The sequence below is a fragment of the Typopeltis vanoorti genome, chromosome 9 (genome assembly GCF_054136105.1).
Source record: "Typopeltis vanoorti isolate ZY-2024b chromosome 9, IOZ_Tvanoo_1.0, whole genome shotgun sequence".
Classification (NCBI taxonomy): Eukaryota; Metazoa; Arthropoda; class Arachnida; order Uropygi; family Thelyphonidae; genus Typopeltis; species Typopeltis vanoorti.
Window position 1 is genome coordinate 29,598,281 of NC_143557.1, and position 23,866 is coordinate 29,622,146.

At 35.4% G+C, this 23,866-nt stretch overlaps 1 protein-coding gene across 1 annotated transcript in view; it reads left to right on the top strand.

Moving 5' to 3' along the window:
- Window positions 1-23,866, top strand: part of Agps (alkyldihydroxyacetonephosphate synthase) — a 608,793-nt gene that overhangs the window by 120,486 nt on the left and 464,441 nt on the right. The window contains exon 5 of the mRNA XM_090397415.1: window positions 21,602-21,722. Coding sequence (XP_090253541.1) covers window positions 21,602-21,722 — 121 coding nt within the window. The remainder of the gene's footprint in view (window positions 1-21,601; window positions 21,723-23,866) is intronic.

Here is a 23,866-nt window from a genome sequence, read left to right on the forward strand (position 1 = left end):
TAGGAGAATGAAGTAAAGTTTCATATGTTTCTTTATAAAGGCATTCCACGAGGAACCGACTTTTGTGAAGGACTCTTGTCCTTCTCCAATGAACCCAATGTCTAGTGAAGATAGCATGTTCTGCAAGTCCAGACTTCAATATAAGATTGGTGTTCTTCTAGCTGAATAGAGGCAGATCTTTCTGTTTTTCCGAAATAAGATAATCCACAAGAGCACTTAATCTGGTAGACACCTGGATAATTCAGATGTGGAAGCTTTTCCTTAGGGAAAGTGAAAAAGGTGGAGATTTTTCTAAATGGTCGAAAGGCAACAAAAATATTCAGTGGTTTTAAAACTTTTGCTATACGTTCACTAATGCCTTGTACATAAGGGATAGGAATGCATGTTATTTCTTCAGTATTTGAAGAGGAAGGCATGTTAAAACTACTCAAAGCTTTTTTAATGAAGCAATTCTTATAACCATTAGATAGAAAGGAAGAAGTTATATATTGCAGTTCTTTCTGTAAAAGATCGTCTGAAGAACAAAAGGAGGAGTGGGCCTGATGAACCAGTGTTTTAATAGTTCCTACCTTTTGACTGGGATGGTGATGAGATTCAGCATGGATATAATGGCCTGTATGAATCTTCTTTCTATAGACTGAGAAATGTAGGTTAATTCTTCGTCAACCATCTGGTTGACGAAGAATTAGAAGATCTAAAAAGGCTAACTGCTTATTTGATTCTACTTCTTGGGTAAACTGGATCCTAGGATGAAGTGCATTTAACTTAGTGAGAAACTGTTGAAGTTCATCAGAAGAGCCATTCCATACAGCAAAAATATCATCGACATATCTGACCCAATGAGTAAGTCTGGAAGAAATGTTGTCAAAGATACGTTGTTCAAAATGTTCCATAAAGAAATTGGAGATAGCAGGAGAAAGAGGATTGCCCATTGCTGTTCCTTCAATTTGTTGATACAACTTATTTTTAAAGGAAAAATAACCCGAATGTATTACAAAATCAAATAATTTTACAATGTCTGAAGGAAATTCCTGTTGCAGTAATTCAATTCTTTCAGAAAGAGGGACATTTGTAAATAAAGAAACAACATCTAAACTGATCATGATATCAGAAACGTCCAAATGAAGATCTGAAATTTTATTTTTGAAATCCGAAGTATTTTTTCTATAAGTATAAAAAATACTTCTAGTTGAAGAGGAGAGTAAATTTGAAAAAATTTTGAGATTTTGTAAGTGGGGCAACCTATACAATCTACGACTGGTCTTAATGGAATGCCTGGTGTATGAACTTTCGGAAAACCATACAATCTAGGTGGACGACCGAAGAAGGTTTTAAGTTTTTTTCTTTTGATCTTCATTCCATGTAGATACATTATCTATAAGAGAATCAAGTCTCTTCAATTGACTCCCAGTAGGATACGATGTAAGAGGCCTATAAGTTGAATAGTCACGAAGTAATAGAGAAATTTTTCTCTCATATTCCTTTCTATCTCGAATCACTACAGCCTTCCCTTTGTCAGCTTTCATAATAATTAAATTATGGTTGTTCTTCAGTGATTTCAGTGCTTTAAACTCAGAGTAGGAAAGATTAGGACGTGGAGGTTTGGCATTAAAAAGAATTTTTGCACATTCAAAACTTAACCTGTTGACTGTTTTTTGGGATAAGGATCGAATACCTCTGTCTATCTTATGAAAAAAATCCATAAGCGGCACCTTATTCGACATAACAGTAAAATCATGTCCTTTTGATAAAACAAAACATTCACAGTCTGTTAGTGGACGTCCAGAAACATTTATAACTACTTTATCTATATCAATAGCATTATTACTGGATCTAGGTAGGCTGACCAGTGATTCAAATTTGCGTTTTAGCTTGTCACAAGAATCATTAAAGACCTTAAGGTAAGAATTCGAAGATATGCGCACTATAGCATTAAACGTTTCAACCGTTAAAACCGATTCCAGCGTGTTTTTGAAGTCCATAATTTCTCTATTTAAGAGAGCAAGAGATTTTTTAGTTTGTGTAGCTGATTATTTAAAAGAGATTACTAGTTTTTAAGTAGATCTGATGAGCTTTTGGGGACCTAAAAACTTCTTTTATTTTACAACAGGTTGGAATAACCTTAGCCATCTTACATCGTTTAAGGAATATTAATCTGCTAATGCATTTGACCTTCTTTACCAATACTTTACCGTATCTAGCAGATTGTAGCAAACTTATTGCTATAGTCTAGCAATAAGTTTTAAAAGAGGTATACCGTGAGTAGACATCGATACAAAATTAATAACAGAATACTCGCGTACAAAGATTATTTAATAGTATAATTTTCGCCTGTGTGTCACAAGCATCTTCAGACCTTTTTAGTTATCTTACACCAGCTACTTAGGTGGCGCTTTTTGGAATTGTCAGTTATTGTTTAATTTGAGCTTAATATGTACTGAAGATGCCTGTGACACACAGGCAAAAATTATACTATTAAATAATCTTTGTACGTGAGTTTTCCGTTATTAATTTTGTATTGACCACCTTTTGTGAATCTTCTCTGGACTCTTTCCAACATATCCTCATCACCATGAAAACCCGGTGACCAAATCTGTGCACAACAATCTGTATCAGGCCTCATCAAGGACTTGTACAATGGCATCATAACCTCTCTATTTCTGCATGTCAGGGTCCTCTGCATCATGTCATTATCACAACTTGCACAATTGGCCTCTGAATTTCCAGGTCCTTGTCCACCATCACTCCTAGATCTCTCATCTCCTTTACTTCCTTTAAAATTTTCTCACCGACTGTATACTTTGCATCTGATCATTGCTTACCAAATCTCAAACCTTACACTTTGCAACATTGAACTGATAGTTCCACTTACTTGCCCATTCATGCAATCTATTCAAGTCCTTTTGTAAGGCCATAACATCTGCTTGACTCTGCTTTGCCCTTCCCAATTTTGCATCATCTGCAAACAGCTGCATATCACTAGTTAAAGCCATCCCAATATCATTGATGCACAATTGAACAACAATGGCCTCAAAACTGACCGCTGCGGCACACCACTAGTGACCTCTCTTTCGGGATACTGCATCCCCATACACAACTCTTTGATACCTATCCAGCAGCCAGTCACTGGTTCAGCTCAGAAGTCTGTTATCCAATCCCATCTGTTTCAATTTATTTAAGAGCTTGTCGTGTGGCAGTCTATCAAAAGTTTTCGTTAAATCTAAGTATACCACTGTATATGCATCTCCCTTGTCCAAGGTCTGTCTACTGCACTTTTTTTTGGGGGGGGGGGTTAGTTTTTTTTAATCTTTTTCCCCTACTTCTTGTGCATGCAATGCTGTCAGTTGCAATATTAGTAATTTACTTCATCATCATCATCATCATCAAATTCCTGCCATGTACCCTCAAGGGGTGTACAGGATATGACAGTACTACATGAAAAAATTACATCATTACTAACTTCCTATCTACAATTTTCCTCCAAATCAGTCTGTTACTTGTCAAGACTCCAACATTATCAGATCTTATATTTCTATCGTCTAAGGCACTTTGTACCGTATCAATCCACCTATATCTTGGTCTTCCTCTGGGTCGTTTTCCTGCCAACCTGGCAGAGAACACTTGTTTTGCTAACCTTTCCTCTCCCATTCTATTTAAGTGACCATACCATCTGAGATTAGCTCTGCTAATGCATTCCTGGATGCTGACAATGTCAAGTTCTTTCCTAATATCCTCATTTTTAATATGATATTGCCATTGATGCCATCTGTTCATGCCTCTAATCTTTCTCAGGACTCTCATATCTGTGGTCTCTAGTCTTTGGTCAAGTGTTTTACTTCTGACCCAGCTCTCAGATCCATAAGTTAAAATTGGTTTGAACACAGTCTTGTATACAGCTAATTTAGTGTTCCGACAAATTTCTTTCTTATTCCATATGAATTTATTCAATTGACTTCCCACGATACCAGCTTTGCTGATTCTGTTGTCTATTTCTATATTTAGTTTACCATCTTCAGTAAAAATTGTGCCTAAGTAGCTGAAATATTTTACTTGTTCCACAGGTTCTCCATTCACAACACAGTTGACATTTTCAATGATTCTGCCTATTTTCATTGTCTTTGTCTTTTTATTGCTGACCTTCATACCATATCTATTACAACAGCTATTCAATTTAGTCAGAGAGTCTTGCAGACTTGTAGTGGATTTATTTAGAAGTATAACATCATCCGCATAAAGCAAAGAGCTGACATTAACATCTCCAATTTTGATATCAGGTTTAATACCACATTCCTTCATAATGTGATCCATATAGATAATGAATAACAGAGGGGATAATGTGCATCCTTGTCTCACACCAGATTTAACATTAAACCATCTTCCTGTACTTCTTTCAATTCTAACTGCTGACTCACAACTCAAATAAAGACTAAGTATTGCTTGATATAATGTCCCATTCACACCATATAACTGCAGCGTATTGAATAGCTTCTCTCTTGGCACCTTGTCATATGCCTTTTCCAAATCGACAAAACTTAAATACAGATCTTTGTTATATTCCCATGCTTTCTCAACTATTTGTCGTAAAGTGAAGATCTGATCCTGACAGCCTCTATTTGGCCTGAATCCAGCTTGTTCTTCACCAAGCTTTTCTTCCACAATTCTTCTCAACCGTTTCTCAAGTATACTTGCATAGATCTTGCCAGGAACACTCAGTAGGGAAATACCTCTGTAATTCTCACATTCAGTTTTATTTCCCTTTTTATATATGGGTACTATGAGAGCTCTACTCCAATCATCGGGAATTCGTCCCTCTGTCCAGGCTTTCTGAACTATGCAGTGCAGCCACTGTAAGACTCTTATACCACCATACTTCAGCATTTCTGGTCGAATATCATCTACTCCTGCTGCCTTTCCACATTTCAAGCCTTTGATGGCTTTTTCTACTTCAAGTATGGATATGTATTCCTGACTGCATGCCTGTCAGTGTTTTTTATCACTGTGCTGTCATCACTGCTTGTTTCATTTAGCAGTTTTTCAAAGTAATTACTCCATACTTCAAGGATATCTTTTTCTCCTGTTTTCATTTCACCTTTATCATCTCTAATTCCTTTTACAGCACTCTTTCCTCCATTCCTAAGCTTCAACAACCTCCAGAATATTTTGTCACCTTCTTGATATTTATTTTCTATATTCTTGCCAAAGTCCTCCCATGACTTTTGTTTAGCTAGTTTTACACACTGTTTAGCTTTCTTACATTTGTCTCTGTATTCTGTAAGAGTAAAAGCTGACTTATTTGCCAGGAACTTTTGATATGCTTTCTTCTTTTCCTTCAATGCCTCTTTAACTTCCTGTGTCCACCAGGGAGTTCTGATTTTTTTATCCTTGCACACAACCTCACCACATGCCTCTCTGGCAGAATCAATCAATGTTTCCTTCAGAGTTTGCCACTGAATCTCCAAGGTTTGATTCCTGTTCTCAAACTCTTTCATTTTCTTTTCAATAATATTCCTGTATTTTAGTCTACAGTTCACATCTGAGAGCTGCTCAACTTTTATTCACTTTAAAACTTTCTTACATGTTATTCTTTTCAATATGAAATTCAATTTTATCCTGCTCAAGACTAAATAGTGATCACTTCCAATTTCAAATCCTCTGTACACTCTGGTGTCCTGCACCAGGGAGAAAACATCACTATCAACAATAACATAGTCAATGAGACTTTTCTTATTCCTAGCCTCTTCTCTCCATGTGAATTTGTGCACATTTTTATGTTGGAACATGGTGTTAGTAATAACCAGTCCATGTCCTGAGCAGAAATCCAACAGATATTTGCCATTATTATTAGCTTTGCTCTTTTCTCCAAATTTTCCCAAAATATTTTTGTGTGTCTCACAGTCATTTCCTACCCTACTATTTAGATCCCCAACAAGGACCAACTTTTCCTTTTTCATTGTGTCAGTTGCTTTTTCTAAAGCCTCAAAAAATTCCTCCACTTCTACCTTAGTAGAACCTTCTGTGGGACCATAGGCACAAATAAGTCTCATTGTCCAGTTCCCCATTCTCATATTTGCCCACATTACTCTACTTGAGACTGACTGCCATTCAAGAAGATTAGCCTCGTATTTTGTGTTGAATACTATGGCTACTCCTTTTCCTTGATTGTCATTGCCTGAATATAACATTTTGTATTTATTGCTCAGAAAGATCTCACCAGTTTTGGTCTTTTTTGTTTCAGTCACCCCTATTATTTCGATCTGGTACTTATCTAATTCCTCAGCTAGCTCCATTTCTTTGCCATTCAGGCTTCTTACGTTGATAGTACCGATCTTTAACTCTGGTGATGTTGAGTTGGGGTTTGTTTTCAGATTTGTTCCAGTAGCTGACTTTCCGCTGCTCGCCCTGGTTCCCTGGCGAAAACAACGGGGGCCTTGTTTAACCGGGCGACGCCCCAGCCGGCATGAAATTTTGTCATGTTGTACCATCATTTTTTATTTTGATTTAACCAATAAGAATACAATTTGGTCGGCTAAATCCCAAATTGCCAGCCCATCCTCGTTCGTTCAGTATCAAAGTAGATACCTAACAGGGTGCACAACGAGAAGGTGAGGATTGGACATTAGGTCAGAAGCCCTGGTCGGTTCTCCGCATTCCTTTAAATGCTATGTGGAGGTCTCCTCTCAGTTATACAGCTTTGACCCTTAAGCACCCCTGAGCCAATTTACTTTCACTTTATAATTCAAAATAAAAAGAAAACACCTGAAACTAAACTACAAATCCGACTTGCACACAGGTTCTTATCCTAGGATATGGCATACAGTGCTCCTGAAATACAGTTTAAATCTAGTATCCACAAAACATGTTACTTACCCAAGGTATTGGTCTACTTTATATAAATATTGTTATAGGTGATTTTAAAAAAGAGGTGATATCGCAAATAAATGCATACTTTAATTGTCACTGTACATTACAGGTAATTATTCAGAAATATGCCTTCCTTTAATGGATTTAAAATGTTGCCACAACTAAGTTTGTGTTTTCTTTTGTTTATTGTTCATATTGAAGGATGAATTTATATAAATTATTTATAAACAATTTCATAAGAAAGACAAATAATGAAATTCATGACAGCACGAAAGTAGATAGCATGTGGAGTCAGACTCACTTTTCATAATGCACTCAGTCACTTGATCTGGTCTTTGACTTGTTTTTGCGAGATAATTGTATATTTTAAATGAACAGTATTAAAAACATTTTTGTTATGTTCAATTTTCAAGTATTTAATACACTTAACTAATTCATGTTGTGAGCTGGGAAAATAAGTTTAAGAGAGTATATTATCAGTTAAGTATATTACAGTTGTGCACCTACTTAAGGGATAAGAATGCTGTAAGAACAAGATATATAGATGTACTACAGTATTTAATTAGATAGTGCCAATTTTAATGTTTGTGCTTATAAGTATTGGTTTATTTTGTTAATGAAATTACATTGTGAGAAAAGTATATACATTTTTAAAAATATTAGATTGTTACATATGTTGTGTGTAAAAAGAAAGAATTAAATATAACAAAGACAAAACAAAAATGTCTAAAAAATGCTAGTACAAATGGAATACCTGGAAATTGAAAGAGTAACTTCCTGTGTTTATCCAGGACAAAAGATCATAGTGGAAGGAGGCCGTAAATAAAAATTATACATAGAATTTAACTCGTTGGAAGCTTTTTCACTTGATTATACTATAAATTAAATATACCAAGAAATTATATACTTGCTTTAAACTTGGCTAAGTGTTTTTGTGATCCTGTAAAAAGGATTAAGAATTTCAAATCCATAAGTTTTATTTCCAAAGCTCTGGAAATGAAATTTCTTTGATAAATTTGTTGGCAACAACCATAATCAGATAACTTCGTAGTGGATGAGATGATGTTTAAAAAAAAAAAATAAAATAAAATAAAAATAAAAAAATAAAAAAAATAAAAAAAAAAAAAATAATAATAATAATTTCAATGCATTTAGAACAAGGCTGAAAATTCACTCACCACTTCTGATAATCACTTGTAGCGAGTTGATTTCTGGACCCTTGATTGCATGTATAACTTAATCTTTTAACCTTAGTAACCATTTAACTTATTAAGTGATTGAGCTTTCTTTAATTTATGAAAGTAACACAGATAAATATAAATATAAAATCAGTAGAACTTAACTACATACCGTATATTCTGACGTATAAGTCGACTTTTCAGCATTGAAAAAAAGTACTAAATTTTTTAGGTCAACTTATACGCCGTGTCAAAAATTGATTGCTTTCCAAGAAAAAACTAGTACATATCATACTCTGTTAAATTTATTAGCAATATACACTTATTTACCCTTTTTGTATATTGCTAATAAATTTAACAGAGTGATACGTACTAGTTCAATATTTCAACTTATATGAAATTTATTTACAGAAAAAATTATTTACATGTTATATAATTATTTATCTACAAAAGAAAATAGGTAACTACATAATTAAAATTTTAATTTTCACTGTCTGAATGTATGAAAAAGTTCATTGTACTCTGGTTCTGTAATTTCTTCCGGTATATCGTCATATAAATTGAATTCGTTTTCTCCATCAGATTTAGCATCAATTTTGTCATCATTGTAAACAAAATCATCTTCCGAGCCATTTAATTTGTTAGATAAAGCACATCCAAAAAGTTACACAAAAGGAGGACAAATGCGATATGCATCTTTGGTAACTATGTGCAAATGGGTAGCGAAAGCATGGGATGAAATAAAACCAGATACAGTATTAAAAGATTTTATTACTGTATCTGGTTTTATTTCATCGCATGCTTTCGCTACCCATTTGCACATAGTTACCAAAGATGCATATCACATTTGTCCTCCTTTTGTGTAACTTTTCGCTCCTTGCATCCATGCATTCCACTGTTTTCGTAAACTGTCTTTAAATGGCTTGTTTATACAAATATCCAGCGGTTGCACTAATGAAGTTAACGCACTTGGAATCACAGCCATATTGGTATTATTTATTCTCTCTTAATAAAGATTTTGTGCTATCCGTTAAATGGGATTTGTACATGTCCCACACTAAAAGACTTTGGATTTTTTAATGCACCTTGTCGTGTATTCCAAATATTTTTTATCCACAGCTTAACTCCTGCTTCATCCATCCAACCATTCTCATGAACATGGACAAAAACGTTTCTTGGAATTTTGATCTTTGGCATTGTTTTTCTTTTAAAAATTATCATAGGTTTTAATTTAGTACCATCAGCCATACAAGCAAGTACAACTGTGAAACGGCTTTTTTCATGTCCAGTTGTTTTTAAAGAAATAGTTTTTCATCCTTTCATTTCTACTGTTCTATTCTCGATCATGTCAAACATAACTGGAGTTTCATCCATATTTCCGATTTGAGATAATAAATAATTTTTTTATTTTCTTTTAGCAATTATAAATCTTCGAAAACTTAACTTATCATCCAAAACCTTTGGCAGCTTCTGTGTGATTTTCGTTTTTATTCGAAGCACTAAATTTTTCCTTTCCATAAACCGGCTACACCAACTCACTGTAGCTTTTAAGTTTTTGCTGTCTTTTTACTTGCTTTTCCCCACTTCAAAGCAAATAAATGAATATTATTTCTCGTTATAATGAGTCCATTTTGCGATTTTCTCGAACCCAATCCCCAACATTATTTTCCAGAATAGGCCACTTACAAAATTCCTTTCCATAATGCGCACTTATTTTTTGGCATTTTCATTATTAAAGTTTAATTTTTTCTCCAATCGCGAACTAGTTTTTCGTTTACTTTGAACTGACATGCAGCAACACAGTATTTTCTTTTGCAAATTTAATCACTTTGCACTTAAAACTCGCATCATATTTCATCCTTTTAAAAGAAGCTATTGCTTCTGTTGGTCACTATTGGTCAACTGGTCAATACAAAAAAGAAATTTTCGAGTCAACTTATACGACGAGTATACTATAAAAACTCAAACTCAAAAAATTCCAGTATTGACTTGTACGCCAGAATATACAGTAAGTGTCAATATAGTCTTTAAATAACAATATGAAAAACACTTTAATGTATACAACTTCCTTTCAGTTACATATTCTAACAGTTATCCTTTATGGATCAAACTTCTGGCATTTGCTTCCTAGAGAACTTTTATTTCCTTAATGATTGAGACATTCAAATTACTGAAGGGTGTCTATAAGATTAATTCAGAAGATATTTTTGAGAATAGGACTGGTGGTGTAAGGACTAGGGGCCATACATGGAAGCTGGGCAAGAATGTGGTTAGCAAGGGTGTTAGAGCTATGTTTTTTACTTGGAGAGTGGTGGATGAGTGGAATAAGCTGCCAGAGTCTGTTGTGGGTGCTATGACTGTGAATGAGTTCAAGGCGAGGTATGATAGATACTGTGTGAATGTCGAATAGTTGTTCTTGACATGATGTTAGGGCCTCCCTCAATGAGTCTGTTGACTCCTTGGAGTTGCCTGAAATAATAATAATATCTCTGAAGCCATGGTTCATGTTACCCTTTTTATAATCTGATGTAAAAGTTAAAATGGAATACCTTTCATGTCTAAGGTGGCCTTAAAAGAATACATTCTTTCAATAGAATACAATCCAACATGTTTGTGCTGATGTGAAACAGATATGTACAGATAGTCCCCAGTAGTGAGCCAATAAGCCATTATTGAAAATACATGTTAGTATCCAAATTTGCAATGAAAATAAGCAGAAAAACAGAGAATGTGAATATTTTCAGTAGTGAACCAATAGAGGTAACAAATTTTATCCATTTAGGTATAATTTGCAATGATGACAAATTAAATATGGAAATAATTGAATAAATAAGGCTAGTTATGGTTGAAAGTCAATTGATAAATTTGTATGGAATAACAGTCAGCCAAAACACCAAGTCAGTGTACAGGGCAGTGTTCAAACCAGATACAGTTAATGGCTCTGAAAGTGGGTTGAAAATAAAATTTTCAATCAAGGACTGGAAATCACAAGTATGAATATTATGGAAAAATTAGGTGAATGAAGAATTGCCGAGTGGTTAGCATATCTGCTCTCCACCCAAGAGGCGGCGGATTTGAATCCCAGGATAGGTGTTTGTGATTGTCATACTAACTCTGTGTGGAAAAAGGCATCTGCGACCCTACCATTTCTTCTAACAGAAGACTTCGCTACCAAAACCCAGTAAGGAATGGGAGTGACCATACAGCATCTGCAGGTGTCAAATGTAAGGGGAAAAAAATCGTCAATTACAAATTTGTATTTTAAATGATAAATTAGAAAGAACTTGATAATATTAATATTCAAGAAAATTAGAAATTGTAGATAATGAATGTTTTCTAAATATTTTTATGTAAATATAATAATATTGCCAGCCTGGTTGGCCTGTGGTTAGCTTATTCACTCTTCCAGCGAAAAGGCTGTTAGTTCAAATCATGCTGTGGGCATGGATGGGTTGTGATTGTGAAAATACTAGTGGTGGTGGGCGGTAGATGGTGTTGGTGTAGCTGCAGTTCGTTTAGTTGGTGGATTTGAGTGGTGGAGACAGAGAATTGTATAGTGGGTGCCTTCCTCAACGAGTCTTTGTACTGACTGGAGGTGTCATGTAATAATAGAAATACTGCTGAACCACTTGTGAAATATTATTATTATGCCTCCGGATATTAATTATTTAATTTAACAACCTGTGCTTTAATATTTTAACACTACTAGTTTATCTGATGGGCTTCTTTAGAATTGTCCTTTCAAATTTAAAAATTTAAATTTTACTTGAAACTATTAACATAGAAAATTTTTGCTTATAATGAGTCCTCATAAGCTTTTTCTTTAAAATGTATATCCCCCCCCTCACTCAAAAATAGTACTGTCTCAGGAAGATGTTAGAAAGGCACTTATGTTACTAATATTCAAGGAATGTTGTGTAGACATAACTAACATGGTTTTTGATTCCTTGAACATAATAGAAGATGAGAGGGTTAGTCAAGTTGTTGGAAATAACAGCAGGAAGACCCAGAATAGGATTCATAGGTAGTTGAATACATGTAGTTACCAGTCTTAGAATATTGGAACGTGTATGTGTGAACAAACTAAGGATGTGACAAATAAGATTTATTTGGATAAAAATTGTTAGCAATGATGAAATCTTGATTATGTTGGACTATTTGTGTTATTCTGTGCAAAGTGCATATAATTTATTTCTTGGTGTCCCATTAAAGGTACAAACCAGGAAATGACTGATACATGTAGAAACTGGAGTCTTATACATACCATCATTATGTATAAAAATATTCTACATTATTATTTAATTATAAGTACTTGAATTTTCTTTTTTGTTGTTGGTTGTTTCTTAGGTTGTGTTACAAAAATAACTAGAGTAAAAAGTCTGAGAGAAATTAAAAGGGAACTCTGTATATGAAGCTGGTGTATAGAAGCAAAGTTTCAGATATTAAATGTTACTTTAGCACATTTACTATTTTAGGACTGTTTTCAGAGAATAGATGTGGCAAGTTGATTTTAAATAGTTTTATATTTTTCCTTGGAAATCTTTCATATAAGAGAAGGTTTTGAATAGGAAGAGAAACATTTTATGTGATAATTCTTGGAAGACTTTCTAATTAATAATTGCAACCATTATTTGTGTCTCTTTAAGTAAGAATTTTTACTAAATAATTTAAGGAAATTACAATGTAAGCTAGGATATACATTAAAATACATTTTAATATACTTCCAATATTTCGGCAACGTCACGTTGCCATTTTCAAGGAACTTGAGAACAAGACATGTGCATGCAGGCACAACAAACAGTAAGTGAGGTTACTGTTTGTTGTGCCTGCATGCACATGTCTTGTTCTTAAGTTCCTTGAAAATGGCAACGTGATGTTGCCGAAATATTGGAAGTATATTAAAATTTATTTGAATGTATATCCTACTTTGTTGTAATTTCCTTAAATTATTTAGTAAAAATGCATAACGAACGTCTAAGCCTTTCCACGAGAATTTAAGTAAGAATGTAAGACTATCTGAAGTTGAGAATTTAATTATCCTAGTCTGAGCTTTCATATCTCTTACTATAAATGAGAAGTCTTTAAGACAGGGATCAGCAACCTTTTCAGGCTTGCGGGTCATATTCAAATTTTATTTTTAATATTCGGGCCTCAAGTGTTTAATTAAGAGAAAATAGTGAGTGAAAATATACTTACATTATCAATTTTTATTATATCAATCTTAAAAAAACACAGAAATGTTGGTGATAAAGTATGAGATATGAAACAAGCATGAAAATGAAACTCAATGAAAAATTATTATTACGTAAAAACAAAGTAATATAATAATATTATATAATATAAATATAGTTTATGCATCACAATATGGGTGTCTCCATGCTTAATGTGCCTTTTGTGGTTGTTTTCCCTTAGCCAAATTATCTGTATTCGCTTTCCAGCCAAAAGGCTGTGGGTTCGAATCCCGCTGTGGGCATGGATGTTTGTGATTGTTTTTGTGAAAATTCTAGTGGTGGTTGTGAGGAGTAAATGGTGTTGCTGTAGTTGTACTCTATAGTTAGTGGATTGAGTGACAGAGTCAGGGCTGTAGAGTAGGTGCCCTCCCTCGATGAGTCTTTGGACTCCCTGGAGGTGTCACATAATAATAATAATATCCACTTAATATATTTTAATGTATAATATAATTAATTGAGGTGCAAATTCAAATTGAAGCATGCAAATATTCATCAGTCAGTCGAGAAGAAAATTAATTTTTTCTAAAACTGATTGCAGAAAATGCTTGTTCGCAAATGTATGTGCTTTTAAATGCAGTTATCATCTTTACAAAAACTGATTATTTCTTCAAATTTTTTTGGTAAGCATTGATAAAATTTTTGGATATTTTCAAACAAAAATGCGTTCTTTGATGTTTCATTGTGTTGTAATTCCAAAACTTCGATCTGTAGTTGGTTTGGCACGTCATCAATGTCGACATTAATCGCATTTCGATGCTATTTTTGTGAAAATCCACAAATGCATAAATTATTTTTAATTTATTATTGATATTATAAAACGTATTATTTAAATAATTCAACATACGGGTCTCATGCCATGTAAGTATGGTCAACCTTTTATGGGCCGCCAAAAATGCACGATTGGGGCCGCTGGTTGCCGACCCCTGCTTTAAGATATTCAGGGGATGGAGGGATAAGAATATTTAATAGATTCATGGGCTATGAAAGTCTGTTTTCATATCATTACATAAGAAGGGAGATATGAAGGATTGCAAGAACTAAGTAACTATTAGTTCAATCTCTCATACAAGTAAGATTTTATTAAATATCATTCTAAATACAATTGAAACCAAAGTTTCAATCCTATTTAGAATTTCCTAAAACCTGCTTGTTCTTCAAGCAGGCTTTAGGAAAGGTAAGGGTAACACAGATCAGATCCTTTGCCTTAGACAGATCATAGGCCTAAGTTTGATTCTTGTCGTGATGGGAGGAATCTTTATATGGATTTTTTTGATTGAAGGTGAGTTAGCCAATCTCATACAGAGGCAGCAGGTTTGTTTCTCCCAGAATCTTGGATTTTTCATCCCACATACAGACAAATTGGCCCTTCAGAACACATGCAATATACAGTGACCAAAAAAATACCAGTGATGGTGGTGGGCAGTAAATTGCATTGATTTTGATGATGATAGTAGTAGAGGTTTAGTGTAGTTGGTGGAGATGGAGAGTTGTAAAGTAGGTGTCCTCCCTCAATGAGTCTTCGGACACCTTGGAGGAATAAGAAATAATAATAATAAAGAATTTAGACTCCCAATGATAATGTGTTTCAAAAACTACCGTGAAGATTTTGATTGTATTCAGTATGTGAAACTGTGGGAAGTAATGAAAATAATGAATTTTTCTCAGCACACTATCAGGTCGATAGCTGACTTGCACAGTGAGCAAGAAGGCATGGTAAGAACAGGCGTTGGATTAGGTGATTGGCTTCAAGATGGAAAGGGAATTGGGCACTGATGTGTACCTTCTCCTCACTTGTTTAGTATCTATGCTGTGGACTTCATGCGTGTAGCACTTGGTGAGCTCAAGACAGGAATTAGGATAGTAGTAAATTGATCAGTAATCTAAGACATGCTGAGGATAGATACGGTACTCCTCTGTAATGATGAGAAAGAACTAGGACAAATTCGTGACAAAAACAGTTAACAAGAACACGGGACTTCAACTCAATCCTAGAAAGACAAAGATTATGGTTCTCAAAGGAAATACAGACCAGCTCCTTAGAATCAAGTGTAGCTTAATGGAGAAATAATTGGGGAAGTCAGCAAGTTCAAGTACCTGGAATCCATTATTAATGTGAATAATTGCCATTCAGAAGATGTCAGAAGAAGATTAGGAAGGGCTTAAACAACAGTCAGGGACTTGTCTAAAATCTGGAAGGATGAATCTATCTCCACAGGAACAAAGTTGAGGATTTTGGATACAACTGCTTTTTCAATAGTGACTAATTGATGTGTGACTTGGAACCTAAAGAAATCTAATAGGAAAAGGATAGCTGCTTTTGAGATGTGGTGTTACAGAAGGCTATTTAAGGTATCATATACTGAAAGGAGACAGATGGATGGGTGCTAGAAAGGATCAGTAGAACTTTAAGGCTCCTTAAGAATATTGACAGATGAAAGATGAAATGCTTTGGATACATTGAAAAGATGGAAGGAGGGCTTCTCAGAAGAGTAATAGAAGGTAAAGTTCCTATTATACATATAATCTAGCTAACTGGATGGATACATATAACTTATATTTGAATTATGATGCCAAGCCAGGCGGCACTCTTTACTCAGCCAGATGGAACAGAACCTACACCCCAGATCTGTGCATAGTCACTAAAGACTCCGAAGACCACCCTCTTCCATCAACCAGAACCATCCGTAACAGATTCCCTAATAGTCAACATCGTCCTATGTTAATAGAGATAGGAACATCAATCATTAGAAGGAATCTCCGCAGGTCCGATTGGTCTGCATTTCAGAAACAAATCGAGCAAACCATTAGAGCAATTCCACCCACTCCTAATTTTAGACTCCCTACTCAAATCTGCAGCAAAAGCCTCTATCCTTAGAAGGTGCAGAAAACAATATATCCCATGTTGGAGTAGAGAAAGTGAGGAACTCCTAGCCAAATATGAGGAAACTGAAGATCCAACTATTACTAAGGAACTCATATCAACCCTGGATAAAAACAGAAAGGAAAGATGGATCTCAACCATCAATGAACTCGATTTTGTCACATCTAGTCTGAGAAACTGGTCACTTCTGAGAAAATTAGGTGGAGCAGAGCCAACGACACACAAAACAACAGAGATAACTCCTGATCAAATGGCTAACCATTTATTGAAAACCTCCAAGATTCATCCCAGCTCTACCAGGAAAATTGCTGTACAAGCTTCCATCAAACAAATCCTGAAGACGGAACCCGAGCATCCTGAACTCGTACACCCAGTATCTCGGGAAGAGGTACAAATAGCCTTAAAACTTACTAAGAATGGCAAAGCTGCAGGAGTGGATGGTATACTCCCTGAGTTCCTAAAACATCTTGGTCAACATAGCTAAATGTGGCTGGCTGCCCTTTTCTCAGAAATCATTACTGGTAAATTACCAAAGCTGTGGCAGGAAGCCAAAATAATTGCCATGCTCAAACCAGGGAAAGATCCAAATGATGTGAAAAACCTACGACTTATCTCCTTGCTTTGCTCCACCTTTAAGCTCTTTGAAAGAATTCTCCTTAAAAGAATTTCACCACTCATCGAAAGAGCACTCCCGACTGAACAAACTGGCTTCAGGCCAGGAAGAAGTTGCTGTGACCAGATCCTGGCCCTGACAACTCAAATTGAAGCAGGCTTCCAGAAGAAACTTAAATCTGGAGCCACTTTCATTGACCTAACATCTGCTTATGACATTGTCTAGATCAGGGGCCTCCTCCTAAAACTAGAAAATATTATAAAGTGTAAAAAAATTTACAACTTTTTGAAACTATTCTCGCCAACAGAAAGATCCGGGTCCATATTGGCGTAAAAAAGAGCAGGCCCAGCTTCCTTCACAACGGTCTTCCTCAGGGCTCTGTGTTATTTCCTATACTTTTTAACATCTACCTACTTGATCTGGTATGAGGTATGATCTACCTCATACCAGATCAAGCCAGTATGTATTACGCCGATGACCTAGCGATCTTACATCAGTCCACCTCCTTTGCCAACCGAGAATCAACCTTGAATACAGACCTGAACACCCTGGAAGAGTACTTCAAGCAGTGGTACTTGAAGCCAAATCCAACGAAAATGGTGTTCCTCAGTATTTCACCTGTACAATGCAGAGGTGAATCGACAATTCAGGCTTTCTTTCTGTGGAAAAATGGTAGAACACGAGCCTCACCCAAAATAGCTTGGAGTGAGCCTGGACAGAAGCCTAACTTATAAAAGGCACATCATCAACCTCTCCAATAAAATTAAATCCAGAAATAACATCATTTCAAGGCTTGCTGGAACAACCTGGGGTTGTGGTGCAAGTCTTAAGGTCGTCTGCACTACCTCATACCTCACATTCTCTGCAGCAGAAGATTGTGCCCCTGTCTGGGAAAGAAGTACACACACTAACATTATAGACACCCAGCTAAACTCTATCATGTGCACAATTAGCAGGACAGTGAGAAGCACCCCTCTCTCCTGGCTGCCTATTCTATCTAACATTGCTCCACCACACATATGGAGAAGACAAGCCTCGATTAAGGAATTTAATAAAGCAATGAGCTTTATTAAATTCCTACTCCTACCCCTACACCAGACTCTCATAAACCCACCTAGTCTTCGCCTCAAATCTAGAAAGCCTCTCTGGTCCATGGACAAACTCTCTTCAGCTGTGCTACCATCAATATCTGACATATGGAGAGAATACTGGTCCAACAAACGATTTCCTGGTAGAAGATCCCTGTGCTCCGCAACCTGGTTTTGATCTTCCTAGGAAGATTTGGTCATCAATAAACAGGATCAGAACTAGTCAGGGCAGATGTGGCTACCTTTTATATAAATGGGAGGCTGTCAGATGACCCTTATTGTGATTGTTCTCCCCTGGCTCAGACGAGTACTCATATTGTGTATGACTGCCCAAGGCGCCAGTTTCATGGTGGTGGTGGCCTACAGGACATCCACAAGGTGACGGATGAGGCCTTGAATTGGCTTTCCAGCCTGGACCTTGACCTGTAGTTGGTATGGTGGCGGCGGCGGTGGTTATGGAGGAAACAGAAGATCACGGTCCCGTCTCACCACCATGAAGACGTTATTCTCGTAGTCACTCTCATAGTCCTCGTCATAGTATCAGCAGGACTCATCCTCATGTTAGAAGTTGATGATACAATGTGAAATGGGCTTCCTCTGATGAATCAAGTTTTCTCACACAAGACACAACTGCTCTCTACTTAAACCTCGGATATAGCTACATCTATGTTGTGAAGTGTTGTGAGAACATGCAGCCTTGTTATACTTGTTGCAGCAGGATGATAATTGTCCCTGGCTTGATTATGACAAGGTACTTTTGCTTTATTTTTTTTTTAAAAAAGGAAAGACTTAGAAAGCAGGTTGTGCCTTTTATGTAATAAACTTTTATATGTTAAGATCTTCATCATTTGTTTCTGGAAATTGGGATTGTACTTTTCACTTACCAGTTTCATGTAGTCATAAGCATAAATAAATAAATCTGTTGATGTCCAATGAATAGATGGAAGTTAAAGATATTGTTTGATTTAGCTTTAATTAGAAGTGCAGATACAGATAAAATAAGTAATGCCCATTTAACCAAATTTAAAGCTATCATTGGAATAAGAAACTGGCATATTTTGAGCTCATATGAGATGCGATTTATTTAATTCTCTTTTTAGGTCTAATATGAATTTCTCATGTTAAAGGTAATTTTAGAATATGAATATCATAGCACATTTATATATATAGAATCAAACTCTGTATACCTAGATTTTATTACAGAAATTTATTACTATTTGCAACCAATAGAACAAGTATCACATTTGAGAGAGAGAATGATATATATATATATATATATACTGATGCTCTAAATTAAAGATACCAAGAAATTATATACTTGGTTTAATCCTTTATCCAAGTGTAAGGAAGTTAAGTTCAGGTGCAAATTTGTTTTCTTACACTTGGATAAAGGATTAAACTGAGTATATAATTTCTTGGTATCTTTAATTTATAGTATAACCAAGTGGGAAAACTTCCAACAAATATCTATGCTCACTTGCAAATTCTAAAAACAAAGAGTGAACAATAGTAATCTACACTTATAAATTAAACCTGGCCAGTTATTGGTAACAATTTAACTATGACATCTTCAAAAGCAACAATTTAAGCTTCAGTGAAATGTAAAATTTATTCACCAAAATTTCAATGAAATGTCTCTAAGGAAGAAATCATGTCAAATATCCTCTTCTTCAGAATGTGCTTTTATATTTTTATATTCACTGTCATGAAATTCTTTTTGCAATGATTTTAGCAGTGTCCATTAGAGAATAAATGCATGATGCACATCTAAGAAGAAAAACTGCATTACAGATTTTGGTGTAGTACAGCAAATTTCAAAACCTGTAACTTTTTCTTAGTTCTGTCTTTGATCTTGAGTTGTGGTTTTCCACCTTTGTTATTTGTCTTAATGGAGTAGGTTGCTGACTGATTGTCTGATAATGAATAATGTTGCCTCTTTAACAATTGCTTACGGATTTGGATCCCATAGTGAGTATTATAGATACCATAAAAAGTCCTTTAGATACCATAAAAAGAAGGAAAACTGCATATCTTGGTCACCTACTTCGTAATGATAAATATTAGATACTTCAATTGATTATAAAAGGGAAGATAAATGGAAGAAGAGGACAAGGAAGACGAAGAAAATCTTGGATGGCAGACATCAGGCAGTGGACTGGTATGAACTCTGAGAGACTGCTCAGAATAGCTGAGAATTGCTCAAAATTTGCCAATGTGGTTGCCGACCTCCGATAGGAGATGGCACTGGAAGAAGAAGTGAGTATTATTATTATTCGTGACACCTCGGAGGAGTCCGAAGACTCATCGTGGGGGGACACCTATTGTACAACTCTCCGTCTCCACCACTACACCGAACCTCTACTATGGTTATTTGCAAATGACTTTTAGTTGGCAGGTGGAGTTCATCATCTGGTGAGACCACTATTCTGATTATTTGAGGATTTAACTGGATTGAAAAGTCCCATGTTTGGTCTGCAAGCATGTTTTACTTTATTAAAAGTTGATCAGTAATTTATAATTTTCAGCCTTATTTTGCTTTTAAGGATTTTCAAGCTTCTAGTTCTACTATTGTGATGCTTTAACCATTCATGCACCTCTTAACACTTTCTTGATTTGAGGACTAATAAATATACCTCCCGAAAGTTTTGGAAATGGAGCATGTACTTAGGTCTGAGGAGTAATAAAGATTGGATCTTATGACATTCTAAGTTGATATGAGATTTGCTTTTTCATTGAAAATGCATTGTTAAATGATATTTTGGTTATTCCCAAATTAGTCTAACTTCAGAAATCCTAGTTTAGCTTTTTTGCTGAATTACATGGATCAGATTAATTTTTTTTTAGCATGAGGAGTCCGCTTTTCCTGGTTCAATTTTCCACTCAATGCAATTAAATTATACAATCCTTGAGTGAGTGATGTTGCTGCTCAATGCTTGTACATGATAAAAGTCGTTACACTTGTTTTACATTCTAACTTTTAGTAATAATAATAAATTAAAATGAGATTTCAAGGTCACCAATACACAAGTGAGAATTCTAATGACTGGCCGTGTTACATCATTCTTTGATATAAGGAGGAGTGTTCAAACCACACTTCTGCTCATTTTCATAATTGCTGTCTTGAGATAGTCAAATTGACTGTAAAGTGGCAATAATATGGAATTGTAATATTATTATATTGGATCTTGTGATTGCATTAGTGAATTTGTCTATAACCAAGATGGCTACATTGTCACTAATTGGCAAGAGTAATCATGCAGTTTTGACCTGGGAAGTAGTTAAAAATGTGGGATTCTTGCTGAAGAAGAATTAAATGGGGAATTACAGAGCTAGTAATTATGACAAACAAAGGCAACTGCTTGCAGAGATGCCATGGAATGATAACCTGCAGGGAAAATAAGAGCTATTTTCCCTGCAGGTTATGGAGGTCATTTAAAGAGAAAGATTATTAGCAGTCTCACAAACAGAAGAAAGTGTCAGCATACTCAAAAATTTTACCGTAGATATATTGGTAATAATGAAAGTTAATAAATATTTTAAGTTACATTAATGAAAAATTTCCTCTCCAAATTTCCCAGTGTTTTTGGAAATAGCTTTGCTGTGTGTGTGTGTATGTATGAGAGAGAACTGCCAACCAAGCTTTCTGAGATCAAAATACCTCTAATGGTATCAAAAGTCAGTCTTTAAGTTGATATCCTGTTTGAATAATACAATTAAGTTGAAATGTAATTTGACTTTCTGTGTTTTAGCCAGAATTAAAAGAGACAGATATGCCACCACCTATAATTAATGAACTTTTTGTGGAAGAACTTCAGCCACTGGAAATTGCATTCACAACTGATTCGCAAGATCGGCTTTTCAGGGCACATGGTAATTTTTTTTCTAAAGAGTAAATATTTTTAAGTTATCATCATATGTATAATAAACATTATTTGCCAGTAAATTAATATATATGAGTGTTATTTAAAGTTGATGAGCATTAGTGTTATAATAATTAATTGGGTATTTTAGTGAAATATAACTAACATTTTTTGCCATAATCAACATCAGTATTTTTTTTCCCGCTGGGTTTGTTATATTTTATTAGATAGTTCTATTATAAAGTAAGTTAGTGCTAAACTGAATAATGTTCTGCAATGCATATATAATATATTCTTTGTATAAATGTTGAATACCCAATTAATTAGGTTTCTTAGATGTACCTAATTGTTATAAAGAAACTAGTTATGGGCAGTTCTAATTACCAGACTCCATGTTGAAAAAAAAAATTTTTTTTTGAGGGTGGGGTGAGACTGGCCTATAACAGCCTTACTTATTCTAATTCTCTGCTAGGGTCGGGCATCCACATATTTTTTCCTGCAGGAATCACATATAACTTGTGGAGTTGGGTTTTCTGGATTTTTTAAACCTTAGTACATCCATAACACTAAATGTGTTGTGTGTGTTATGTTACTAACCTTTCATGGTTGGCAATGACAAAAAAAAAAAGTAAATAAATAAATTTGTAAATGTAGCATGTGCTCACACATTCTCCCACTGCCACCAACCTGGTTTTGCTCCACCCTGAACCTACTGTCAGTGTGGAAACAGGACCATGCAATCTTTTTCTAGTCTTCAGATGTCTAGTGCTTGCTTCCGTGACTACTTTAATGGAGATTATGTGGTTCACTATACCCGTGGAGGGTACCTTTGGTGACTGAAGTAAAATATTGACTGAATAATTAAATAATTCATGCCTATTGCATGAATGTAAGAGATTTGCTTTGTCTTTCCTCATTTCCCTCCATCATCATTCTTACAACTTTCATTTCCACCACTGTAATTCCACATATAAGGGACGTCCAAAAAATAAGTTCCATTTTTAAATATTTTTACCGCAACGCTGTGATCACAATGGTGCGCATGCGTGCTGAGTTTGTTGATTCATTAGAAAGGTGTTGATGCTATTTTCAGACATTCTCTCAGTGCATATGCTTCTTGGTGTGTGTTTATAATGTTAAGAAAATCAAATCGCCCACTGCATGTGAAATTAGGTTAGTTATCCGTTTCTTGAATGCGAGGAACATTAAAGCAGTTGAAATTCATTGGCAAATTATTGAGGTTTATGGAGAACATGCAATGAGTGATTCAATGGTACGAAGATGGGTAAGACTTTTTAATGAAGGAAGGACAGGTGTGCACGATGATGAACAGAGCAGGCGACCATCTTTAGTGACTGATGATTTGGTGCGTTCAGTTGAAGAAAAGATTCATCTTTAGTGACTGATGATTTGGTGCATTCAGTTGAAGAAAAGATTTGACAGAATAGGGGATTCACTATGATGTCACTCTCGCTGCGATTTCCAGAAGTTTCATGTTCATGTCTTCGTGAAATTGTGTCGGAGAAACTGAATTATTGGAAATTGTGTGCATGCTGGGTGCTGAAGTTGCTTACAGAGCAACACAAAGTGAATGAATTCCAATGCATGGCTGGGCAGTGCTTTGGAATTCTTGACATGCTACCATGAGGATGGCGATGCTTTCCTGAGCAGACTTATCACAAGGACGAGACATGGGTGTCGCATGCAACCTCTGAATCCAAACAACAGTCCATGCAGTGGAGGCACACTACATCACCAGTCAAGACGAAATTGAAGACAACGGTTTCCACTCGAAAAATCATGTGCACTATGTTTTGGGACAGACAAGGAATTTTGCTGGTAGACTTCTTGGGTTAAGGCTCCACAATCAATGCGAGTATATACTGCCAAATGTGCGATTCAGAATAAACGATGTGCAACGCTTACCAGGGACGTTGTCCAAGCACTGGACATCTTGCAGCAAGCAACTTTCACCTGTTTACAGGTGTAAACACCTGAAATCTTTCCTTGGTGGCAGGCAGTTTCAAGACGATGACGAGGTCAAAGAAGCAATCAATACATGGTTTGCATCATAGGCGACAAACTTCTACGATGAAGATATGTATACAACTCCTGGTGCCCTGTTATGAAAAGTGGCCGAAATTAAAAAATTAA